Here is a 26,650-nt window from a genome sequence, read left to right as displayed (position 1 = left end):
GTCGGTCACTGCCTCCACTCCGGTCGGGTTTTTTTTTTAACGTCTGCTTGCTCTTAGTTTGGCTGGTGATATAACGTCAATTGGAAAACTTTGCTCGTACTGAACGCGGTGCTTTTGAGAAGAATACAGTGAACAAGGCTGACATATTATTTCCCTGTTTGCCATCACTGGATGTTTGATGCATGAATCACCGAGTTCACACATATCACTAAAAAATAAACAGTCTTACAGACCACATACACACATATAGCTGAACACACAAAGTAGCCTATATTAATATTTTTATTGTATATGGCTGAATGCAGTAGAGAGTTGGGCGGTATCCAAATTTTGATACCGTCAAACTTTCCCCGCATTTTCCCGGGGTATACAGTATTATCGTGACTAATTAAAAATCACTTTGCAGGGCCGTGTGACAGATGGTCAGTGCTCACGCTAAGAAGCACCAATCCTAATTTGTAGCATACCAGAATGACGGGGAGAAACTCAGTTAAAAGCCTCTACCAAGCATTGCCACCCAAACGAAACATAATTCATACCCCACGAAATTATATGCGCATGTAACGAAAACACGAAAATAGCACACGTCAAAGGTATGGCATCTAGTGATTTTACCACATCACGCAAACTTCAAAAGCCCGGTATCATATGAAAGCAGAGAGTCTAATGATCACGAAAATGTCTGCCTCCTCACTGTGCGACGAAAACTCAGTGAGCTAGCAGCCAAAGAGTAGCAGAAAAAAAACTTTGCTAAATCATAAACTATGTTTTACCTTTGCTGTTTTGTGGTCAAAAGTTATATTCCAGCCTGAAAAAACCCTGCTAATGTCTCCTCCTAGGACTCTGTGTTAGTTTGAGATCAATCACGAAGGTCCTGCTTGTTTACATAAAGAGGAGGTGGTTTCTAGTAGGGTTGTCCCGATCCGATCACGTGATCGGAAAACGGGGCCTGTGACAGACGCCACTGAACAGTGCATGCGCGGAACACGGCAGCACGCAGCAGTTTGTTTTGAAGTTGAGGTGCGTGATATGCTGCTAGGTTTATGTCTGCTGTGTGGAAATATTTCCAAGTGAACGATGAGAACAATTGCGCTGGCTCAAACGCTAGTTGGTAACCGTGGTAACAGAAACTCAGAACATACGTTACCATATGTTGTTTCACAGTATATTTATCACAACGGCAAGACAGTAGAGGACACACACAAGCGGTAAGAGGTGCACTTGCCCTCTGAAATGATACTTGTATCACGTAACATAACGTTACGCAATCATCTCATTTCCCTCCACTGATTAGGCCTAATATAACAGTTGCGGCCAACCGAGCTGCAGGTTCCCTAGTTTCTAGAGTGGAGGGAGCGCTCTTCATGCAATAACCTATCTCTGGGGTTACTTCCTTCTGGAACGTCACTGGTGTTTCTATGGTGAATGTGGATGGGTCGCTGAGTTATTGACCAGCGTAACTATGCAGTTAGTTTCACTGCTCTGTCTCATGAATGAGCAGAGCGCTCACAGAGGACTCTGCGGAGCAGCCCGACGTGTTATTTTACTGTTTTATTTGCATTTCGTCCTTTTATGAGAGCTAAGAACAATAGCAAGCAGAAAAAGGCTGAAAAACTGTTTTCAACAGAGCAGTTTCTCCATATGCTTGAACGAGATAATGGTACTCTGCTCAGATGCACCTTAAAACATCTGTACGACTGCTTGGGTTCATTTTTAGTATGTACTTTTGCACAGTCACCTTTTCCTCGAGTAAAAATTCAACCAGATACATTGAACAGAGTGGACTTCATTTTTGTTATGACGATGCTACAATTATGTTAGACCCCTATAGACCTACATGCGCAGCATTTTTTTTAATGACAGTAATGAAACTGATGCATTGCTATTTTTAGATGCCGCGGGATACCGCCCAACCCTAATGCAGTATCTGATACTCTTACTTTTGTGATCAAAAACATTGATTTGAATCTCAATTTTGAGGCTGTTCTGTAAATAGTTTTCAAATAAACAATAAATATAGCAACTTCTGATCAATCCATATCAATTTCAGACTTAAAATAATATACCGATTGTAGCCCCACTAATTTTAGGCCCCGTCCACTCCGAGTACAGATACCGATACAGATAATTTAGATGGCCGCTCATTCCTTATAAATGTGTGCGTGTGTGTACACACACGTACGTACGTACGCACACACACACACACACACACACACACACACACACACACACACACACACACACACACACACACACACACACACACACAGGAGCTATTGTCTTGATGTCAGAAAATACTGTTGAAAAAGCTCACTGTTTTCATTCCCACCACCCACCTTTTTAGATCAGCTTTTAATATTTGAATTGTTTGGATGTTTTCACTTTTTTGTCTGTTCTTTATGTTTTTATCTGACCCTTCTCCTGTAAAGCTTCTTTGAGCATTGTCAAAAGCGCTCTACAAATAAAATGTATTATTATTATTCTGGCTTTCTTAATAATTGTGAGTGTACTGATGTATGAATCTGGTATTTTGTATAGTACCAAGTAGGGATGAGCGAGTACATCACTATCTGTATCTGTATCTGTTCAGCCATCTAAATTATCTGTATCTGTACTTGGAGTGGGTGTGGTTTAACTGGAAATGGGTGGGGCTTAAATTGGTACATTATTTTAAGTCTGAAATTGATATGGATTGATCAGAAGTTGCTATATTTATTGTTTATTTGAAAACAGCCTCAAAATTGAGATTCAAATCAATGTTTTTGATCACAAAATTAAGAGAACTATTTACAGAACAAGTTTTTTTATAAACTCAGAACATGAATATTCTTAAGTGTATGAATAAATAACAGAATAGCCTCAGAATTGAGATTCAGTGTTTTTGATCACAATAGTAAAGGAACTATTTACAGAACAAGTTTTTTTTTTATTAACCCTCTCCATCTGCATGCTTTGATGTCCTACCACGGCGTGTTACTAACTTAGCTCCTTCCCTGGAGTCTCTGTGCTTGGTCGTTTTGCAGGTTACACAGGGGCTGAATCTAGATTGTGGATTGCAGCTGCGTCTCCTGCCTTGGCCCTGCCTGACATCCACTGCAACTGCTACTGCTATTATTACATCCACTGTCACTGTTACTGTGATTGCATGTCTGTCTCTCTGTCTCTTTCTCTCTCTGACTGCATTTCTGTCTGTCTGTCTGTCTGTCTGTCTGTCTCACCCAATCGGTCAAGGCAGATGGCCGCCCACCCAGGGTCCGATTCTGCCCGAGGTGTCTGCCTGTTAAAAGGAAGTTTTTCCTCGCCACTGTCGCCAAGTGCTTGCTCATGGGGGAATTGTTGGTTCTCTGTAGATAAAAGAGCTTGGTCTGTACCAGCTCTATATGGAAAGTGTCCTGAGACAACTTCTGTTGTGATTTGGCGCTATACAAATAAAATAGAATTGAATTGAACTCAGAACATGAATATTTTTAAGTGCATGAATGAATACAACACATGCAGTAGGAAACTATGAACTACTAAGTATGCATGAACAAGAGTTGTCATACTCAACACAACTTTCTTATATATATACATATATAAAAGAAAGTTGTGGGTTTTTTTTTTTATTTTTATGATCAAACTATTTTTTTTCCGATTATTTATTTATTTTTACTACATAAAGTTCTTGTGTTGATTAAGGTGTGTCTGTGTGTGTGTTCGTGTGTGTGCATGCTATGTAACAGTTAAAATATCTACTGTATTCAAAGCCTATAAAAAGCCTATATACAACGGTTGTAAAGCTGAATTTGTCATATTTATAATATTTATTTTTATGAACAGTGAGAAAGAGTCACTGCATGCAGCCATATACAATAACAATATTAATATAGGCTACTTTGTGTGTTCCGCTATATGTGTGTACGTGTTTAAGTGGTCTGTAAGACTGCTTATTTTTTAATGATCTGTGTGAACTTGGTGATTCATGCAAACATGAAACAGGCAAACAGCGAAATAATAAGTCAGCCTTGTTCACTGTATTCTTCTCAAAAGTACTGCGTTCAGTACGAGCAAACTAAACTGACTTTATATCACCAGCCAAACTAAGAGCGGAGGCAGTGACCGACGCGACATGAGCTGTTTTCAGCTCTGTCTTGTCAGATGCACCGCATACGTGATGAAACAAGTTCACCAAGTAACTTTAAATATCATACAAACTAGTGCTGTCAGGCGATTAAAAAAATTAATCTAATTAATTACAGGATTTGTAATTAATTAATCGAATTAATCGCATTTTAATCTCATGTCTGCTAAAGGTCCCCAAATAAAGAATTTGAATTGTAGGACATTACAAAATTGTAGTGCATGACTAATCAATTGAATACACCAAGAAGAGAAGATTTGATATCCACATTTTTATTGGTGAAGTGTGCTTCATAAATGAAATTCAGATGACGCTATCTGAAACGCCTCTTTTAGGCCCTCGTCTTCCACGATTGATATCGGCCTGCAATCAGCAGCAACCCACTTTGCGATTGAGTTTGTCAGTTTTTCTGTCGTGGCTTTGCTCATTTGTTTTCCTAACTCAGCAAGTGTGGGTTGGCGGAGTGAGCTCACAGTAGCACTAGCGGCACTAGCAGCAACTACATATTTAGCATGGTAGCACGGTTGCACAAGTGGTAACACTGTCGCCTCACAGCTAGAAGGTCCCCGGTTCGAATCCCGCTGTGGGCGCTGGTGGCGTGTCCTCCACCACGCCTTGGTGCCTGCTGCTCGAGGAAAAAGGGACCTTTCTGTTGTTCTCCCCGTGTTCACCCGGGGTTTCCTCCGTAATAACCCCCACTAAAAACATGCACCTGACCGATGGTGACAAAGGAGTACTGGTCCCCGGGCACGGGCGTCAGCGTTGCCTGGTCTGCCGCGGAGGATCGAGGATGGGTCAAATGCGGAAAAAACTAATTTCACGGAAAAGCATGGCGTGTAGTGCAACTAACACCTTGTGTAATGTGATTAATAAAGTACGTTTCTTCTTCTTCTTTAGCGTTTAAATGATAATTCAGGCTGGAGCTGCTACGGTGATAGGAAAATTCTTTTTTACACAAAGTAGAAATCACTACGTTCTTGTTAATAGTCTTAATGGTCTTCTTCTAGTTCTTTTTATAAATAAACTTTCAAATAAAGTTTTTAGAAATAAACTTTTTATAAATAAACTTGCCGTTCAAAGGTCCAAGTAGGCTTGCCTCGCTCTCCGGTGTCGCATCCATGTCTGTTGTCACCCTGCTTTTGACTAGTGGCGCAGGTAGGATGCGACCTGGTCACTCAAAGGGCCATATTTAAAATGCTTGCGCATTGACTTGCCACTCATGATTAATTGCGTTAATTTTTATAGTGCGTTAATTTGCAGCGTAATTAATTAATCTAATTAACGCGTTAAACTGACAGCCCTAATACAAACCGAAACAGAGGCGAGCTGAAGAAAACCTAAGGAGTACTAAAGAGGGCAACATGAGCTAGAGTCTAGCCAAGCACTGGGAGATCAGTCACTGTCCGTGTGCGCGACAGTGGGGCACGTCTCTGGCTGCAGAAACGTGTTTGTGTAGGGAGGGGCGGGCGCTGTGTGTGACTGGCCAATCACAGAGCGTGAAGACAGTCAGTTACCCAATGAGGATTTTCCTTTAGCACGAGCACGGATATTGATAAGTTTTACTCGCATCATGATCGTACTTGTCAAAAATGCTTTATCCATACCGGATACTGGTCTGAAACGAATATTCGGCTCAGCCCTAGTACCAAGCCATGCCATGACATAATCACTTCACCCCTAACTTTAAATGACTGAACAATGATGAACAGAGTATTTACTACACAGTGTTTTACTGCCAAACACCACTTTGTGTATGCATATTAGAGTGTATATTCACCTGATCCCATAAAGGACGGTGGTGGAGGACCAACAAAACTAGCAGCTCTGGCCTCTAATGTCTGCTGGACCTAGGAGAGGAAGACAGAGTGTGAGAAAGAGAGATGGCACAAAGAGCGAGAAAGATAGAAAACAAGGTGACTGGTGTGCATAAAGAACAGAAACGATTTCTCATGAGCTATTGTATTTGGCCATTACAACACATTTCTACAAAGTCATGACTTGTCTCATGACAATGAGAAGTCTAGATTTGCATTACAAACCACATACTACTAGAATGGTGCAAACCTGTCTGTAGGTGTTTGTGCCTATAATGGGTCGCACTACTGGATCCGTTGGAACAGAATGAGCAACAGGTAATGCTTCCAAAACAGGTGGGCTTCCTGATACTGGTACTGGACCACCCAGGACTTCCTGCTCAAAACTACAGCAAGAGAGGTACAGAGACAGACTGGGCTGAGAAAACAAAGCATGACTGAAAAACACAGTAGGCAACAAAAGCTGAACATTAATTCCCTGAGGGTTTGAACATGGAATGTAAGTGGGGGATGCTACATTGCCTATAGTTAATGCACTCAGTTCAGCCCACTTGGAACCCAGTCCAACTGTAGAGAATATTACAGTGGCACAGGCTTATCATCTGATTAATCAAATAATAAGTTGATTACTCATTAGCGTCTGTTCATCTTTTCTCACTTACTGCAAATTGAAAACAGCTAGACAGTTTTAGGTGCTGGGAGGCAAATATATATATATATATTTTTTTGCTGCTCAAATCACTGCAGCAACGGCTATATGCTATCTTTATGCTAACAACAAAAGAAAAACGTTTTTGTTTGCTGGTATAACATAACCCACCAACATCTGTGTGAGTAGTTTTCATAGAAACAGTTTTTATAAGAGGCAAAGTATGTGCATTTTTAGGCCCACCCAATCACAGAGACTGGTTTCTGTAAAACAGAGAAACAATTATGTCACACCTCATTTTGCGCATGTCCATTGTTGCATTGTGTAATTAGCACCTGAAACAATAGCAACACCACCAGATATGGCATGCAAAAGGATGAGCATCCCTGGACAAAATTTCTGATGTTACTGGTCTGTGAATATTTAATGGAGTAGAATATGAACTAATGTTCAAAAGGCATAAATATGGAGCACTCTCTTCAAGATTTTACACAAGATAAGTGTATTTTCTTTGTTTTGTCCTTTCTTAAAGTGGAAAAAAAGGAAAGGAGCATAATTCAAAGGTTTTGGCACCCAAAGAGATCCGTGGTCTCATAACTTTTATCTTACATAGCTTGTTCAGGCTATGGCTTGTTCACAATCACCGTTATGAAAGACCAAGTGATGCACATTTCAGAATCAAAACCAGCTTTATTGGCCAAGTCTGGGTGCAGATACAATGAATTGCATTGCAGTTTATTCTTGTCCTGCTTGGTGGCAGACCAAAACCAGACGATGATGGATGTGCATAGAACAGACTGGATTATCTATAGAACTAGATTAGCAGCTGTTGCGGCAGGTTGAAATTCCTGAGCAGCTTTTTTCCCCTTTCTTGACAATTCAAGTAATTTTTGAAGGCACAGTCATTTAGATGGAGAAGAACGGGAGGGAATTCCCTGAGAAGCTCCAGTGCCGATGGTCAGGTTCTGGATGTGATTTTTCCCAGCCTCACCTGCTGCCTTACCTTGGTAATGATGAACTCTGTCCCCACTTTTGTAGGCCTCTGCCTTAGCCTGGCAAAGCTGCTTTAGCTTAGCTTGAGCAGCCTCAGAAACACTCCAATCAATGCTGTCAAAGCAGGCCTGTAGCTCAAGCTTTGGTCCATCTTTTCACAGTCTTAACTACAAGCTTAGCAAATTTCCATTTCTGCATGCACAGTGCCTTGTGAAAGTATTCACCCCCCTTGGCTTTTTACCTATTTCGTTACATTTAGGGCTGGGCGATAAGATCAATAGCGATATGTCTCGCGATAGACGCGTCATCAATATCAATAAAAAATGCAGTCGATAAAACATTTGCTAATATTTTTTTCTTCGTCGGAAGAAACCTGAAGTTGCGAAGCGAGGTTGGTTGGATGAACAAAGGCACTCGCTCTCAGGTAACCGAGCAACGTAGGGAGTAATCGCTAATCAGTGAGAGAGACACGCTAACACGCCAATCATGTAATGGTATCATGTTCGGTTGCGACATTGTTGTCTCGTGTTTGTTGCTCCGCGAGGAGTGAGATGAGAAATAGAAAGTGAGCACTGCAGCGAGCGAAGAAATTGTCGATAAAACAGGGAAAGTCAGCTCGCCGGTATGGCAGTTTTTTGGATTTTATAAGTCGGACGGTAGTTAGACCAATGTGGTCTGTAATTTATGCAAGACTGTCGTCCCCACCAAGACCGGTAATACCACAAACTTATTTAACCACCTTAGTCGCGCTCACTCTTTGGAGCGCAGCCGTATTCGACAACATCTGCTAACCGCAGCACCACCGCACAAGCAGTTGACCACCATGCAGAGGTATCTGCTTCAGTGCCTGATGACAAATCATCTAAAAGGCACGAAGACGTAACGGAGGCAGCGGCATATCATATCGCTAAAGACATGCTTCACTGAGCACTGAGGAGAAGCCAGGTTATAAACATCTCTTACACGTGCTCCCCCCCCCCTTTTTTTTTGCTTTAAAAAAAAACAAACAAAAAAAAACACACTCGCAATAAAAATATAATTGAATAGTTCATGTATGTTAAGAGTAAGAAGAGTGACTAAAGTTGTTCATATGTCTAGGCTGGTTTTATAGTTCAGTCAAGTCTACCTCAGTTTCTGCTATGTTTCCAAAACACTGCACATATCTGAAAACATTTTATTCACCAGAGGGTGAATCAGCTTGTGAACTTCCTGCACCAAACCTGCAGGAAAAAAGTTTTCAGGTTTCTCTCTGTTTCCATTTTTCTACTTTTTTTTTTTTTACATTTATTATTTGAGTGTTTTCCGTGGTTGTGTTGACATTTCCTTTCCTTTCTGCCTTGATAGCTGAGGGGATTATAATCAGAGGAAGGTTCAATTTAAAATAAAAATGTTTGAATTGAATGTATTTTTCTCCCGGTCCTTATTTTAAATAGGTCATAAAAAATATCAATAATTATCGATATCGACCAATATAAAACACTTATATCGCAATAGAGTTTTCAGCCATATCGCCCAGCCCTAGTTACATTACAACCTGTGATTTAAATGTTTTTTAATATGAATTTTATGTCACGGATCTGCATAAAACAGTCTAAGTTGGTCAAGTAAAACGAGAAAAATATACATTAAAAAAGAATTAAAAAAATAATAAAAAACTGAAAATTGGCATGTGCATATGTATTCACCCCCTTTGCTATGAAGTCCCTAAAGGGTTTTGGTGCAACCAATTACCTTCAGAAGTCACATAATTAGTGAAATGAAGTCCACCTGTGTGCAATCTAAGTGTCACATGATCTGTCAACAATACCACCTTTTCTGAAAGGCCCCAGAGGCTGCAACACCACTAAGCAAGAGGCATCACACCATGAAGGTCAAGGAGCTCTCCAAACAAGTCAGGGAAAAAGTTCTTGAGAAGTACAAGTCAGAGTTGGGTTATAAAAAAATATCCAAATCTTTGATGATCCTCCGGAGCACCATCATCATCATCATCATCATCTTCAAATGGAAAGAACATGGTACCAGCCAAGAGAGGGATGCCCACCAAAATCCTGAAGGAGTAACAGAGTTCCACAGCAGAGAGTGGAGTATCTGTCCATAGGACCACAATAAGCCGTACACTCCATAGAGCTGAGCTTTATGGAAGAGTGGCCAGAAAAAAGACATTACTGAGTGTTAAAAATAAGGAAGCACGTTTTGAGTTTGCCAAAAGGCATGTGGGCAACTCCCCAAACGTATGAAGGAAGGTGCTCTAGTCAGATGAGACTAAAATTGAACTTTTCGACCATCAAGGAAAACGCTATGCCTGGTGCAAACCCAAAAGTGAAACATGGAGGTGGCAGCATCATGCTGTGGGGATGTTTTTCAGCAGCAGGGACTGGGAAACTGGTCCGAGTTGAGAGAAGGATGGACAGTGCTAAATACAAAGATATTCTTGAGCAAAACCTGTTTCAGTCTGTCTGTGATTTGAAACTGGGACGGAGGTTCTCCTTCCAGTAGGACAATGACCCGAAGCATACTGCTAAGGCAACACTTGAGTGGTTTATGGGGAAACATTTAAATGTGTTAGGCAAGGAGTTTTGCCTTGAAGAATGGGCAAAAATCCCAATAGCAAGATGCGGCAAGCTCATTGAGACTTATCCAAAGTGACTTGCAGCTGTAATTGCCGCAAAAGCTACCTCTACAAAGTACTGACTTTAGGGGGGTGAATAGTTGTGCACGCTCAAGTTTTCTGTTATTTTGTCTTATTTGTTATTTGCTTGACAATTACAATAGTAATAAAAAAAAAAATCACATCTTCAAAGTTGTAGGCATGTTCTGTAAATGAAATGATACAAACCCTCAAACAATTCATTTTAATTCCAGATTTTGAGGCAACAAAACATGAAAAATGCCAAGGGGGATGAATACTTTTGCAAGCCACTGTAGGTTGGACGAAGATGAACCAAACAGTCATCAGAGAGCCTCAAGGCTGGAAAGGGGACAGAGCTAGCACTAAATGTGCTGCCTGCTCTTTTGAAGTCCCCAAGAACAATGAGCAGAGAGTCTGGATGTTTCTGCTCCATGTTAGTAATTTGATCAGCCAGGTGTTGTCAATAACGCAGGCCTGAGGTGGAATGTAAAAACTAACCGCAATAAACGAAAACTCCTAAGGTAAAGAAAAAGGTTTACACCTCTCTAGGTGAGGGCTGCATGATTTCTTTCACATTGTGATTTCAAAGTTTTATAACTATTATGACTCCTCGAATCTTGTCCCAACAATCAGTGGCCATGGGCTCCTCAAAGCAGCTGCTAAGCACTCTGAATTAAAACAACTAATGCCCACAAAGGAGAAGAAGGATATAGGAAGATAAAACAATTTCAGGAAGTAATTTCCTCAGTTTGTAATGTAATGTAATTAATTCCAGTTAACAGGAACAGTGGAGATCAAGAATGGAACACCAAGAAAACTTTATGAGAGAACTGCCTTTAGGATTGCTTGAAAGGCAAGTCAAAGCCCCGAGGTGAGAGTAAAAGACCTTGAGAAAGATTTAAAATTGGTGGTGCACTGTTCTAGTGTGACAGATAAATGTTCAAATTCACCAGCCAGTCAATAGTAAATATTTATTTCTGAAAGTCACTTTCATATTTCAACAAGGCTGATGTCACTACCTGATCTGAGAAGCGCATGGGTCAGAATGGTTGGTAATCCTAACCTAAACCAATCCCTAATCCACTAGTGCTTGCACTACTGAGATTGGGAAATTACTCTGGTCAGGCAATGACAGTTGGTGGTAATTCCTCATCCTGTTCCCATGTATCTGTGCAAGTGGTTTAATGTTGATGCTACTGCAGTTCTGTGAGCCAAATGTCTGTAGTTGTGCATGTACAGTTATCAGGGACGGCCAGGCTATGCTGCAATTCCATTTTTTTTTGTTTGTTCTCACTGATGCCTTTAAAGGCTAGTGCAGATTAAAAGACTTGTGCTACAATTTGATTTCAATTCCAAACTAAAACCCTCAAGTCATCACGGACTCTGTGCTCATCTCGTCAGGATGGGTCCTCTAGTTAAAGTAGTTGAGAGTTTTAAAATAATGTTTTAAAATTAAAATATATTAGTGTGGATCCAGCCAGAGTTTGTGTGCCTGTTTGTGTGTGACATGAATTGATGGCCATCACTATTCTACTTGGTAGTTGTGGTCTATCATGCTGCATATACTCCACAAATCCAACACAACGCAATACAATTCCTAAGGAACGGCCACCATATTGGTACAGGAAACCTCACCTCCTAATGCATGTGCTACTTCCACCAAGGCAGGAGATCTAGCCACAATTAAAATGATCATAACTTCAATTTTCTACAAATTTTCAAGTTGTTTGGTTTGTAACAAATGCCAGATATGTATTTATGATACAGGATACATTGTTAAACTATGTTGAAAGGTGCATGCAGGCACTATGTCACATATTGGCGACATGGCTCAGTATGTGAATGCATTGTGACTATTCTATTGCATGTTCTGGAGGGGCTTATTTGTATTAATTTGTATGTTTTATGTTTTTGTCAAGATGTTAATGTCATCACTTCAGCATCATGTGTGCCCTGTGGCTCATGATTGCCAGTTTATGTCACATAAACTGACTGCTCTTGACTGGGACAACCATTTGCCACCACCATTTTGTTTTGCCAACTGTGCCAGAGGCAGCGCCTTCCAGTTGGACCTGCCCACTGTTTATTCAAACTGTGCTATATCAAACATGACCCTGCAAACTTACATGCTGTTTACAGCTGGCTATATGCGATCTGGCTTAGCTAAGCCACCATTAAAAATGCATGACTTTGCAGTTCACCTCATTTTGTGCCACCTTCTCTGTAGAAACTTCCTGTCATTATTTCCATCATATGTGCATTCATAGTTCACAGTTTGAATCCCGAAAAATGCAGCCATCCTCCATTAAAGGACTTATCGCCGGTAATCAATTTCACCTGCGCTGTTTGCATACATTTACTATCGGCCTGCTCTAAAACTCTGACATCTGCTAAATGGCCTTAAGAGGGAGAAACCACAAGGCAATGACATATGTCAGTCTCCCTCTCTTAAAAAATATGATCTGGGGTCACGTGATGGCGGTGAGCTTAGCAGACGCTTTTGCAGGGCTCCGTGCCACTTGGTGCTAATTTTCTTTTATCCTGACAATAACTGGGCGTTTTATGCCATTTTTGTTATGAACACTACAGGCTATGTCCTTGGAAAATTTTTGGCCACAGTCTTTCGACAAAATGGGAAGAACTAGAGGGAATAAAGACAAAAAAGATGTCCCGTCTGAGCCCGGTGACGATACACAAGATGGCGACCAGGCCGAGTTTGAAACCGCGGAGGGACTCGACCCTGCCCTTGCTAAAGCTCTGAGCGTAATGACTTCCAACATTATTAAAGTTATTGATGAAAAACTCAGCCCTCTGACCAAGACTGTCCGCAAGCATGCTACGGAGCTCCAAGCCGCTAGCAAGCGGCTAGATGAAGCAGAAGCCAGGCTGCCGACAGTTGAAAACTCCGCAGCAGCACAGGACCCGAGGATTGTGGAGCAGGAAAAGCAGGTCAGCGCCCTTACAGAGAGTTTGGACATGGCCGAGAACTACAGCAGGTGCCTGAACATTCGGGTCATGGGCTTGGCAGAAGATACGGAGACTGGGCAGCCGGTGGAGTTTTTTGAGTCATGGCTACCCCGCGTCCTAAAGATGACCACCAAGGTCGGCCGCATAAAGCTAGAGAGAGCCCATCGCACTCTGGCACCGAAGCCGGGCCCAAATAGGAGCCCCAGGTTGCTGCTGCTACGATTCCACGCGTTCAGAGACAGAGGCTAACCAGGATGGTGGCTTAATCTACAACGGTTCCAGGGTCTCTTTCTATAGCGATTTCTCCTCGACGGTGATGAAAAAACGCAGGGAATACGATGCGGTGAAACAGCGGCTGCGAGAGCGAGGGGTGCCGTACGCTATGCTGTTCCCGGCTACTCTACAGGTGTCTCACGGAGGATCCAAAAAGAGGTTTTCCACCACGGAGGAGGTATGCGCTTTCATTGACTCACTGTCTGGATGATAATTTTTTGGAGCATGGAGCTCTGTCTGTCTGGTTTGGGACACTTTCTCTGCAACAATCGCAGTTGTTTTTCCCACTCATGCTGGTAAGACATGCTCTGTTTTCCAGACACCGTAACCCACTCTTGACTACTATGCACATTTTCTAACCGAGAGGCACGGCTGCTCGTAACGTGAATGTTGCATTTCCATCTTATCTCGATTACTCCCACAGGGAGGACTCTTACAGTTTTGTTGGCACGCTATTCATCATAAGCTGTCAGTTCGCTCTTGGTCAGTTTGAAAGGTGCTTGTATGGTGATCAGTCCCTGTTTATTTAGGGAAAGACCCTCAATTTGTTCTTTTCTGCTGTACATGTGTTATGCTTGTTCAGTGTGCTTTATGTGCTTAGCTCAAGACATGATGTGTATAAGATCTAAGTTGGGTACCAGTGTGGCATTTTCCATTCTTTCTAAACGTAATTGTCCTATGCATCTGATTATGTGGGTCATGGGATGCATGCACAGGACGATCGAAGGTGTAACCGGCTTCTTATCTTGCTCTTATGGCCAATAGTGTTATATGGCCATGTCTGATTTTAATAGTATTAAGCTTTGCTCTTGGAACATCCGAGGCCTCCAAAAACCTGCCAAGAGGGCAGCAGTATTATCATTCTTGAAAAAAGAAGATGTTTCTATTGCGTTCCTCCAGGAGACTCACCTGGAGGACAAGGATAATGCTAAATTGCAAAAGAGTTGGGTGGGGCAGGTTTTTGCGACATCATATTCTTCCTTTAGTAGGGGTGTCGCCATTCTGTTTAGCAAAAAGCTGGCATTTAGGTCTCTCGATTGTGTTAAAGACAGCCAGGGCCGATATGTAATTGTTAAAGGAATACTTGCAGGAAAAGAGGTAACATTTATGAATTTATATTGTCCCCCAGGCTATTCCCCTGATTTTCTCTCCAAGGCTTTTGCAGTGTTTATGAAACGAGCCTCTGGGGACTCTTTTGTGGGAGGAGATTTCAATTGTCACCTTAACCCCTCTCTTGATAAACTTCCATCTGACATTTCTCCCCCATCTAAGCAAGCGAGGGTGCTCACTAATATATATGTCATGACATTGAATATTCTGATGTGTGGAGGCAGCTCCACCCTACTGATGCAGAGTTCACTTTTTTTTCGGCCCCACATAAGAGCTATACTAGAATTGATTTAATTTTCATCCCCTCCTCAAAAATGTCTCTTGCTTTATCATGTTCTATAGGCAACATTGTGTTATCAGACCATGCCCCCCTTTATTTGGTATATTCTCTCATTGAGGACAGGGCGTTGTCACGGAGTTGGAGATTTCAACCTTATCTTCTCAAAGATAACAAGTTTATTTCCTACTTTACTTCAGAATTTAAGATATTTTATTCTATCAACTCATCATCCACAGATAATCCCTCTGTCCTCTGGGAGACTTGTAAAATATATTCCCAGGGACTGATCATGTCTTATGTTGTATCCAAAAGACGTGGGAAGAATGAACAGTGTAAACTTCTCGAATCTCGACTAGCTGAATTGGAGAAAAATCACATATCTAGCCCATGTCCAGATTTGCTTAAGGAACATTTATCCGCACGTGCTGCATTGAATACTTTTCTGATTCAGGACTCTGAACAGTCCCTTAAATTTGCCAGGCAGAAATTATATGAGTTTGGGGATAAACCTGGACGATATCTTGTTAATCTAGTCAAGAAGAGGGCAGATTCTCAAAATATAGTTGCTATTACTGATTCTAATGGTGTTAGATCGCTCGATACCAGAACCATTAATAAACACTTAACATCATTTCATTCCAATTTATATTGTTCTGAACAGCCTGACGATGCCCTGACCCATATGCGTCAGTTTTTTGCAGATTTGAAACTCCCCAAAGCCACAGAGGATCATAAATTACAACTAAATGCCCCAATAACTAGGGAGGAAGCGCTACTTGCATTGAAATCTATGCCGTCCGGTAAGGCCCCAGGGCCAGACAGATTTGGCTGCGAGTTTTATAAGGAGTTTAGTGATATTCTTTTAGACCCTCTGCTGTCTATGCTTAATCATTCATTTGAAAATGGGATCCTACCTCAATCCCTTAGGGAGGCCAGCATCTCTCTCATCCTTAAAAAAGGAAAATGCCATATAGCTGTGCCTCTTACAGGCCGATAGCCCTACTTAACTCTGACCAAAAACTGCTCTCCAAAATCTTGGCTTTACGCCTAGAGAAGGTGCTGCCCCATATTATCAAGGAGGACCAAACCGGTTTTGTTAAGGGCCGGAACTCCTGTGATAATGTAAGGAGGCTCCTTAACATTATCCAATTAACCCAGAACTCTGAGGACCCGGCCCTCGTGCTGTCTCTTGACGCCGAGAAGGCATTCAACCGGGTCAAGTGGTCGTACTTGTTTTACACTCTGGAGAAATTTGGCCTAGGTGATAATTTTGTGAACTGGATTAGGGTTCTGTATAACACTCCAATGGCGGCGGTTCTGACTAACGGGCTGAGATCCAGCAACTTCCCCCTCCACCGCGGGAATAGGCAGGGCGACCCCCTCAGTCCCTTGCTCTTTGATATTGCTATAGAGCCGCTGGCCCAAGCAGTAAGGCAGAACACTCTAATTTCTGGTATCTTTGTTGGTGAAAGAGAACACAAAATTACCTTATACGCGGATGACATTTTGATACACTTATCGCACCCCCAGACTTCTGTTACCTGTCTGATCAAGGTCATCTCATCATTCAGCGTCTTTTCGGGATAAAAAATTAACTTTGCGAAATCTGGGGCTATGCCCCTGGGGTCATTAACATGTGTTCCCAGTATGGCTGAGCCCTTCCCATTCCGCTGGTCACCCACTGGTTTCATTTACTTAGGCGTGCATGTAACGCCCACTTTTGGTCAGATGTTTAGGTCTAACTTCCCGCCCTTCTTGGATGCTATAAGGGCAGATTTAGACCGCTGGGCCCCTCTCCCTCTCTCCTGGTTAGGTAGGGTTGCTCTTATTAAAATGAACGTCCTGCCCAGGCTGCTATACCCACTGCGAATGATCCCTCTTTTGATATCCAACAGAGTTATTAAGGTGCTTGAAGGCTGGCTTAGCTCTTTCATCTGGAGCAACAGGAAGCCCCGCCTTAAGATGACAAAACTTCAAATGGCAGGCTGTGATGGAGGTTTAGATTTACCCAATCTTAGATTTTACCAACTGGCATCACACCTGCGGGTGATTGTAAGTTGGTACAAGTGTGGTCCAGCCTTGATTTGGCATGACATCGAATCCTCTCAGTCGAAGTGTCCTTTGTTGAATCTGTTGTTTTTGAATAACCTTGAATCTGTTAAAAACCTCTGCACTAACCCTATTACTCTCAGAACCATCAGAGCCTGGAGATCCATTCGCTCTATAGAAGGCCGGGCTCAGTTATCTTCCCCTCTCACTCCCATTCTTGATGACCCAGACTTCCTGCCGGGCTGTGAAGACCAGGACTTTAAAGTATGGGACAGCCAAGGCCTAAAGAAATTAGGTGATTTATTTAAAGGCCAGATTTTACTATCTTTTCAGCAGTTGCAACAGCAATTTGGCTTATTTAACCAAGGTGACTTCTACAGATATTTACAAATTAGAAATTTCATAGTTAAAGATACCACCTAATGACTAATAATACCACTTCATGTGTGGAAAAAGCCCTGTCCCTACAGATTGATAAGAAATGCATCACCGTTTTTATAGAGCCCTAAACTCCAATTCTCTTCTTACCTCTCAAACCACCAAGCAAGCTTGAGAGAAAGATTTAGGCGTTGCTATAGATGATGCTGGCTGGCAGGAAGTCTGGTCTCAGGCTATGAATATATCTGTGTGTAACCAAACCAAATCCACACAGTTTAGAATTGTACATCGCACGCATAACACCTGTTGTCAAGAACAAAATGGATGCTAATATTTCCCCGCTTTGCTGGAAATGTGGTTTTGAGACTGGTAATTATGTTCACTGCTTCTGGTCATGTGTGAAGTTACAAAGGTACTGGTCTGGTATTGTGAATGAACTGTCTGTTATCTTTGGTGTCTCAATACGGATGGATCCTATGTGCCTTATACTTGGTCTCTCAGACGGTCAGATCAATGACAGTAATCACAGGAGACTTTTCAACATACTGACTTTTGCTGCTAGAAAGAACATTCTGCTCTTCTGGATCAAGGATGCTGTCCCAACAAAAAAATCATGGCACAACATTATTATGGACTGCATCCCTAGTGAATATATCACATGCATCCTTCACTCCAAAATAGATGTTTTCTATAAGGTCTGGGACCCTTACTTGCAGCATATTGGGCCCACGTTGTCATCTTCCTTGTTGCGTGGATTTCCCAGATCAGCTTAGCCTGTCTTTGTGACTTTGTTATAAATGCTCACTATCCAACAAGCACCTTGTAGCCTTGTTATGATTGTTTGCTCTGTATTGGTTGTCATCTTGATACTGCCCTGTTATGCTGCAGGAGATTGAAAGGGAGAAGGCAGGATGGGAATTATGCCCACTGTTAGTTATTTATTTTTTATTTACTTTATTTTATATTCACTGTACCCACATGCCAACAATGTTGGGGTTTTTTTGTTGTTTTTTTTAATCGTGTCTGAGATGTTCTGCATTTTGCAAAAATGTTAATAAATATATTAAAATATATATATATATATATATATATATATATGATCTGTTACTCAAGGGATGGGTGCTTTAGTCCTTATACAGACTTACTATTAGAAATGGTTCTTCTCATATCTTTTTATGATTTTCTCAGAGATGGCGATACTTCACAAGACCTCACCATAGCAGCTATAACAATACACAGTACACAAAACTTGTCTATATAAGCACTCCAAGTCTAACAGGGACAGGAGAGGATCACCAATTCTAATTTCTGAAACTAATTCTGCTTTTTGCCCTCTGCCTTCTTTGACATACTAGCTGAGGAGGTGACCTCAAACCAGCCCACAAGAACCTATCTTTGTCACTAAGGAGGGAAAACCCATGTCCCAGGTTTGGTTTGCTTCCTCTGCCAATCCTGCCGGCTTCTACACAAATACACAAGCGGTTTAACAAGTAATGTTATGGCTTAGGGTGGTTTATGTGATTTGGATAGACCTACCAAACAGAAAAGTTTCTACTCACAGAGCCATTTCAGCCTCCATCTCTTTCAGACGCTCCTCTCCTGACTTGAGCGCCATGCTGTGAGACAAAATCATCGATCAAAAAAAAACAAAAAAAAACGTTGATTCAATTTAACTTAATTAACTTACAGGACACTGTAGCAACCGAATACTTGAAGCACGAGAGATAAAATAACCACCAGTTTTTGTTTTTTTTTTAATGTTACGCTACATTATAGCTTTCAACTTCCTTAGCGTCAAATAATTTGATACTGATCAGTAACATTTTCAGTAGTTAGCACTGGGATTTGTAAAGCGCTGTAAACCACAACATTCTTGATCTCAGTTTTTTTTGCATGGTCATGATAGGAAACACTTACCTTAGTATACAATTTCTACGCTTTCGATATGTTTAATTTGAACACGCTAGGGGTTTCAAGTCAACTAATGAGCGTTAGCTAGTACATCAGAAGCTAGCAAAGCTAGCAAGTAACCTAGCTCGATTGTTGGCTAACCACTAACGTCAACAACTACCGCTGTAAAATTCGCTTACTGATTTCTAGACAACTGACAGTTTACTTGGTTACCTACCAGGGATCACTATGTTTAAAAAGTAAACACGTATTAACTAGCTACCGTACGAGGTTTCCTTAACGATATCGTCTGGCATTTCAGGTGTAGCATCATTGGGAGTAATATTATGTGATCCGTCCTCTTTTTCTTCTCTGTCAATGCAGCATTTCTGCCATCTACTGGACTGGAGTCTGGAACCCTAGATCGTTAATACAAATACTAAATCTTCTTCGTTAAACCTGCTTCTTTGAAGTAGTTCATCAAATTACCACACATATATTCTATGATGCCTTTCAACCAAGAGTTTCATAACTACTGTTACGTTTGGCATGCGTCAGTGTCGAAAACAGAAATTTAATTTCCTTATTATGAATACAAAATTCCAGTACCATGTGGTCTTTTAATTCCTCAGGTGGTGGTGGTGCTGGTGCTCCTGTTGTTGTTGTTGCTGCTGCTGCTGCTGCTGCTGCTGCTGCTGCTGCTGCTGCTGCTGCTGCTGCTGCTGCTGCTGCTGCTGCTTCTTCTTCTTCTTCTTCTTCTTCTTCTTCTTCTTCTTCTTCTTCTTCTTCTTCTTCTTGTATTTATTTGGCGATTGGCAAACAACGTTTGGCGCATTACTGCCACCTTCTGAAATGGAGTGTGGGTCTGGACACTCCTACCTCACAGCCTCTTGCTTAACCTAGTTCTCCCAAAAAATAAAAATGAAAATTTAACATAATTCACAAGAATTCTTCTGCCGTATGTCTCTAGTCCTTAAAGGAACTCCCTTGAAGTTGAAGTTGCTGTATTAATTGTTGCCTTGCCTGATTATATTTAATACATGACTCTAACACTGTGATGGTTGTTGTCTTGGTCACTGTGTGTTTTCTCTGGCTGTGTCTCAATTCAGGGGCTGCATCTTTCAGAGGATGCATTTTAAGGCCGATTACATCATAGCGCTGCGCGAAGGCTGTCCCAATTCGTCCAAATTCGAAGGGTCCTCCAAATGCAGCCGATAAATGCGTCCTCCTTTTCCCTGTTTTTGGAGGATGCACCGCTACTATACTTCGCGGCCTGCCATATCCCAAGATGCGTTGCGCACCGATTGTTTTTTTAACAATAGCGACCAACAGCACCAGCAGCACCATTATTATTGTTATTGTCCTTATTATATCGAACAATAATTTTGTCTGTTGACAGAACAGAAAATATGCTTTACATGGTATTTTGTGAGCAAGGAGCAGAGGGCGGAATTTATTAAATCCATGGTAACCGGCTATTTTAACCCATATTAATGTTCATACATAGCTACCATAGTTTGTGGTAATTAATATGTTACATCGGTCACAAAGACTGGACCCCGAACGCAGACACAGAGATGAAAAAGGATGTTGCAAAAGATAACAAAGTTTATTAAATCAACAGAAACAAAAAACAAAAGACTTAAGGGCAGGCCGGCTCTCTGACAGCACGATGAGGCAACCAAGGTACTGTGGAAAAAATGAGAAAGAAAAAACAAAGTTAACAAAGTAACAAAGGAAATCTTACGTGCAGCGAACAGAGAAAGTCTCGAGGAATAATCTCACAAAGAGTACCAAACAGCTAGGAAGCTCTACCGAACGTGTCAGAATAATCTGGCACTGGAGTAGTGAAACTGCCGGGTTTTTATGGAGGAGATGATGAATGAATTGGAGTCAGGTGTGCCTCATCAACTGCCAGAGAGCCAGGACCAGCCACGCCCCCTTGCCACACACCTGAACTGCAAAGAGGGGAGAAACAGAAAGAGGGAGGGAGAACAACAAAAAACAACAAACCAGAACCCAAAACACAACAGAACCTAACATAATATATCCGTTAATAAACGATACCGTTTAGTGACAAACGCTTGCCATAGAAACTATGGGCTGACATATGTCATTTAACCATGAGTCTTGATACTTCTGTATGCTGTAATTTTAATGCTATGTTTTCAAGATCTGAAAAGTGCTTGAATTGAATAGTTAAATGTATACGAACCCTGTAAATAACCCTGACTTAATTCAATAGCCTATTAAAATGTTGTGTTATTAAACATCAGAACCATTTTGAGAAGCCAAAGTGTAATAGATGGAGAAATGAAGCATCATTGGTCTAAGCTTTAACATTCAGTAGAGTTGTCGTATCAACTAAAATTCAGTTGCTCTTGTTTAATCCTCCTTTTCTTACCCTCCCTTCTCCATCCAGACAAGGGCGATGTACTGCTACATAAACATCAGTGTTCCTGTTCTGCTATTATTTTTCAATGATCACCAGACGAGATTTTAGGCTGAGCAGAGAGTCCCTGGCGGTGCTGCTGGAGCTTCTCCACCAGGGGGTATTCCAGAAAGCGGGTTATGTGAAAACTCAGAGTAAGTTAAGTCTGAGATGAGGGAAACTCTGAGTTTTCTGTTCCAGAAAGCGAGGTAACTGAAACTCTGAGTCAGTCACCATGGTAACAGACTCTGTGAACATAACCTGCTCGCTGGCAGGTTTACTTTAAGAAACCCTGAGTTTCTACCTGTCTCCTCCCACGTGAAGAAAGATGGTAGACATGGATTGTCAGTTCATTCCTAATCCGATTGATATCGAAGCCCAACTGATTCGAAACGCTTTACGTCGCGAGAGAATCTTCCGACCCAGATTAGATGTCCCGTCATTTCCAGAGGAATATCTGTCCGAACGCTACCACTTTTCATCAAACGGTATAATTTATGTCGATGACATTCTCCGGCCATACATCACCAACCTCACACACCGCGGACGTGCGCTCACATCACAGCAAATTTTATGCATAGCGGTAGTTTTTTGGACAATATTGAGGATGCAGAGCACTTCAAAAAGGCAACAGTGTGTAGAGCTGTAAGGAAAGTGATCCTCGCACTGAAACGCCTGTTACCAATGATGGTAGTATGGTGACTGATGTAGAAATCATATATTCTTTCATTTTAAATTATGATATACATTCTGCTGCAACCTCAGAATGGGTTCAGTATCTTAATTCGCTGTCATTTTGCAGGGCTTCTAAATGTGATAGGATGCATAGATGGGACACAAATTCCTGATACTGAAAACGAAGGAGACTATGTGAAAAGAAAATCCTTCAGAGCATCAATGTCCAGGTTTATGACCTACCATCTTGAAATGATGTACGTACATGAAAATGTATACATTACAATACACTGTAACTCATGTCATTCTCTGCACTGTGAAGATCATATGTAATGCAGCTTACATCATTACAAATGTAGAAGCCAAGTGGCCCGGCTCTGGAGATGACTCCCAGATCTAGTGGAAGTGTAGTCTGAGCAACAGATTTGCATGAGGTAAGGAAGCTAAAACTTTGTACAAATGTTCTTTGTCTCCCTTTTTAATGTGCTCAAATGTGTCCTCTATAATTACAGGAGTGATGGCTACCTACTGGGGGGTCGAAACTATCCATGTCAGCCCACTCTGTTGACCCCTTACCCTGAGCCTGAGCCGGGGCCCCAACAACATTTTAATGTGGCCCACTGCAGGACTGGAGCCCGGGTTGAGATGGCCATTGGCATGCTCAAATCCTGGTTCCAGTGCCTGCGTAAGCTCAGGGTCACCCAAGAGAGGGCATGTGACATCATTGTGGCATGTGTTGTTGTCCATAATATTGCAACTATTAGAGGAGAGCAACACCCTGGCGTACAAATGAATGACCCTGAGGATGACCATCCCATCCACCCTGCAGACGTCCAGGATGGAAGGGCTGTAAGGGACCTAAACAGCAGAAACTACTTTTGATTAAAACAGTCAAATAATGACAAATTCACATGTGGTTTGGTCTTCTTTATTCCTTAAAAGTACAAAAGCAGCAGTTAGGATTTGTAATATAGTTCCATCCATTAACATATTTCACCTGTGAAGTGCACCCACCTCAACTGGCGTTCCAGTAATAGAATTTCAAGGTCTGTTTTTCTAATCTGGCGATCCAGATAGGCCATTTCCTTTTCACTTTTCTCTTTATGCTTGATGAGGTGGACTCTATACAACTCCTTTACTGGTTACTGGGAAACATATGGACAACATTTAAATCCTGCAGTTCTACATACAGATATAACATGGTATTGACCAAAAATCTGACTGTATCAAGCTGCCCTGTGGAAGTTGATGGACCCTCCTCCTGGTGATGCCCAGCCGTTCTGTTGAAGGACAAGAATGTGCTGGTTGTTTGTCCATTATCTATGCTCATCACTTCAGTACATGTCAAACTCCAAATTCCACTCCAGAATGTAAAGGAATGTAAATGGGCAGAGAACTGCCAGTAGTTATACATAATATTATGTATACACACTTCAGTAGGCCTTTCTGGATCACTCCCTGTGGCAGCAGACAGTGTTTCATCATCATCATCATCATCATCATCATCATCATCCTCCTGTGATGAAGGAAAAGATACTGTTTCAGGATACTTTGGAGGTGGATGTGGCCCTCCACCCGTTTTTCGGGCCTCTGCCTTCTCTCAGCACTTAACTATACTTTTTATTTCTGATTTACTATAGGTAATATTTAGACTGACCTCAGGCAAAATGGTAGCTTCTTTAGCATTCTTGTCTGCCGGTTCGTTTCCTGATACTCCTATATGAGCTGGCACCCACACAAAGGCCTAACCCCAAAGCATTGCAATCTATACACCAACTGCAAAATATCCACTATAGTGTCTTGTCTTGACTTTGAAGACCCATTCTGGATACTTAGCAGCGCAGAGGAGGAATCTGATGCAACTACAACCCTCCTTGGGCAATTATTCTCTACCCAAGAAAGTGCAGTGAGAATTGTTACTAACTCTCCTGTATATACAGCTTGATTGTCATTTAGCCTTTCCCTTCTGCTTATCTTATACCTGGGTATAACAAATGCTGCACCCACTTTGTTATTTTCTGCTTTTGATGCATCTGTACACACTATTATCCTATAACCATCCATCCATCCATTATCTATACCGCCTATCCCTTTCGGGGTTGCGTGGGGGCTGGAGCCTATCCCAGCTTCAATGGGCGAGAGGTGGGGTACACCCTGGACCGGTCGCCAGCCGATTGCAGGGCAACATATACAAACAAACAACCATTCACACTCACACTCACACCTAGGGGCAATTTAGAGTCACCAATTAACCTAATGAGCATATTTTTGGTCTGTGGGAGGAATTCGGAGTGCCCGGAGAGAACCCACGCATGCACGGGAAGAACATGCAAACTTCACACAGAAAGGCCCCGCCTGACCCAGGGATCGAACCGGCAACCTTCAGGAAACTCAGAGTTTCCCTCATCTCAGACTTAACTTACTCTGAGGCCTTCTCTCTGTTGGCTGAGCAGAACTCAATTAAGTGAGATGACGTGTTAAAACAACATGTTGTTAGGGGTTTAAATTACTACTTGAAGTCGCCCCTGAATTAATATTTACTTTGTTTAATAGCCTAAGTCAATAAAAAAAAAATTAAAATTAAAATCAAAGTGAGGTACAATCATAGCCTAGCAAAATATGCCTTACCTTTTTGAATGATGTTTTTATATTTCATTTTTCGCTGCTTCTTTCTCCCCTGTTGGATTGCACCTAAGTGAAAATCAGATTTTATTCCTACTTACATTCATAACTGTATGCTACGATCTTAAGTACAGTTAAATGTTAAGTCAATGGAACAGTACATTCAAAGTTACGCGTTGACTCTTGTAGCAGTTTTCTCCCATGCCGTTTCTCGCTCCTTTGCTGCTGCAGCGGTGATATATTTACGTCGAAATATGTGCTCATACTCCGAATAGGCCTGCAATAAGACCTCCAATTCCATCGAGGTAAAATAACGAACTCTTTTTTTTTTTCAGTTGTCATGGTGACTCGTGGTATCAGGGCTCTATTGATGATAGTGGTTGTGCATGCGCGCAACTCAAGGTTAACATACTCAGAATTGATTGGACTAACTCAGATCAGCTCTTCTGGAACCGGATACTCAGAGTTTCCCATCTCAGAGTAAGTCAACTCAGAGTTCAGGGATAAACTCAGAGTTTGTTGAACCTCCTACCTGGAATGCCCCCCTGCTCGTCTCTCGATCTTGCTCCTCCTGTGTGCTTGTTTCCTGATTGCTGGTGTTTTCACTGTGAGGTTTTTTCATAGTCGCCCTTGGTTAGTATTTTTGTAGTTTGCATCCCAGTACTTTTCCTGGAGAGTTTTGAGTTCTCGTTATTTTGCTACTTTGTTTTTTCAAGAAGTTTAGTTGTCTTTTTCCCTTCTGTGGTTATTCGTAGTTCGTTTTTGCTTGTGAGCATTTTCCCTGAAGAAGGAGATTTTTGTTTGTTCTTTTGTTAAATAAATCTCGAGTGTTTTTTCATTTCTGCATTTGGGTCCTGGCCTTCCTTGTCACCGACTGTAATAAACAAATGCTTTTTGGTCTCTAATGTCTGAGGTCTACACTCACTACAGTAGCCATTACCATGTTTTTTAATTAAAACCAATGTATTATTTAGACCAGTGTGACCAAATCCCATTCTGGATATCATATCCTCCTCCTGTGTCATCCTATATGTACTTCTAGCATTGCCCACATACCTTTGGATGTTATAATAGCCTCTCCTTGCGCTTGCTCTATCCCATTCTGATTGCCACTTTTCCTTTAGCTTGCACTTAACTATACTTTTTATTTCTGATTTACTATAGGTAATATTTAGACTGACCTCAGGCAAAATGGTAGCTTCTTTAGCATTCTTGTCTGCCGGTTCGTTTCCTGATACTCCTATATGAGCTGGCACCCACACAAAGGCCTAACCCCAAAGCATTGCAATCTATACACCAACTGCAAAATATCCACTATAGTGTCTTGTCTTGACTTTGAAGACCCATTCTGGATACTTAGCAGCGCAGAGGAGGAATCTGATGCAACTACAACCCTCCTTGGGCAATTATTCTCTACCCAAGAAAGTGCAGTGAGAATTGTTACTAACTCTCCTGTATATACAGCTTGATTGTCATTTAGCCTTTCCCTTCTGCTTATCTTATACCTGGGTATAACAAATGCTGCACCCACTTTGTTATTTTCTGCTTTTGATGCATCTGTACACACTATTATCCTATAACCATCCATCCATCCATTATCTATACCGCCTATCCCTTTCGGGGTTGCGGGGGGGCTGGAGCCTATCCCAGCTTCAATGGGCGAGAGGTGGGGTACACCCTGGACCGGTCGCCAGCCGATTGCAGGGCAACATATACAAACAAACAACCATTCACACTCACACTCACACTCACACTCACACCTAGGGGCAA

General features: G+C 41.7%; 1 protein-coding gene across 5 annotated transcripts in view; it reads right to left on the bottom strand.

Moving 5' to 3' along the window:
- Nucleotides 1–19,924, bottom strand: part of rbm42 (RNA binding motif protein 42) — a 37,686-nt gene extending 17,762 nt beyond the window's left edge. The window contains exons 1-4 of one of the 5 annotated variants that reach the window (XM_070966154.1): nt 19,762–19,924; nt 18,822–18,878; nt 6,185–6,320; nt 5,898–5,967 (exon numbers count right to left, since the gene is read on the bottom strand). In XM_070966154.1, the coding sequence (XP_070822255.1) occupies nt 5,898–5,967; nt 6,185–6,320; nt 18,822–18,877 (262 nt within the window). In that variant the 5' untranslated portion in view covers nt 18,878; nt 19,762–19,924. Of the gene's footprint in view, nt 1–5,897; nt 5,968–6,184; nt 6,321–18,821; nt 18,879–19,179; nt 19,530–19,761 lie in introns of those variants that run through there. The other 4 variants (XM_070966153.1, XM_070966155.1, XM_070966152.1 and 1 more) reach the window with 4 other exon arrangements.
- Nucleotides 19,925–26,650: the final 6,726 nt, after the last annotated feature.

Source organism: Chaetodon trifascialis, chromosome 7 (genome assembly GCF_039877785.1).
Source record: "Chaetodon trifascialis isolate fChaTrf1 chromosome 7, fChaTrf1.hap1, whole genome shotgun sequence".
NCBI lineage: Eukaryota > Metazoa > Chordata > Actinopteri > Chaetodontiformes > Chaetodontidae > Chaetodon > Chaetodon trifascialis.
This window is presented reverse-complemented; position numbering and strand designations above follow the sequence as displayed.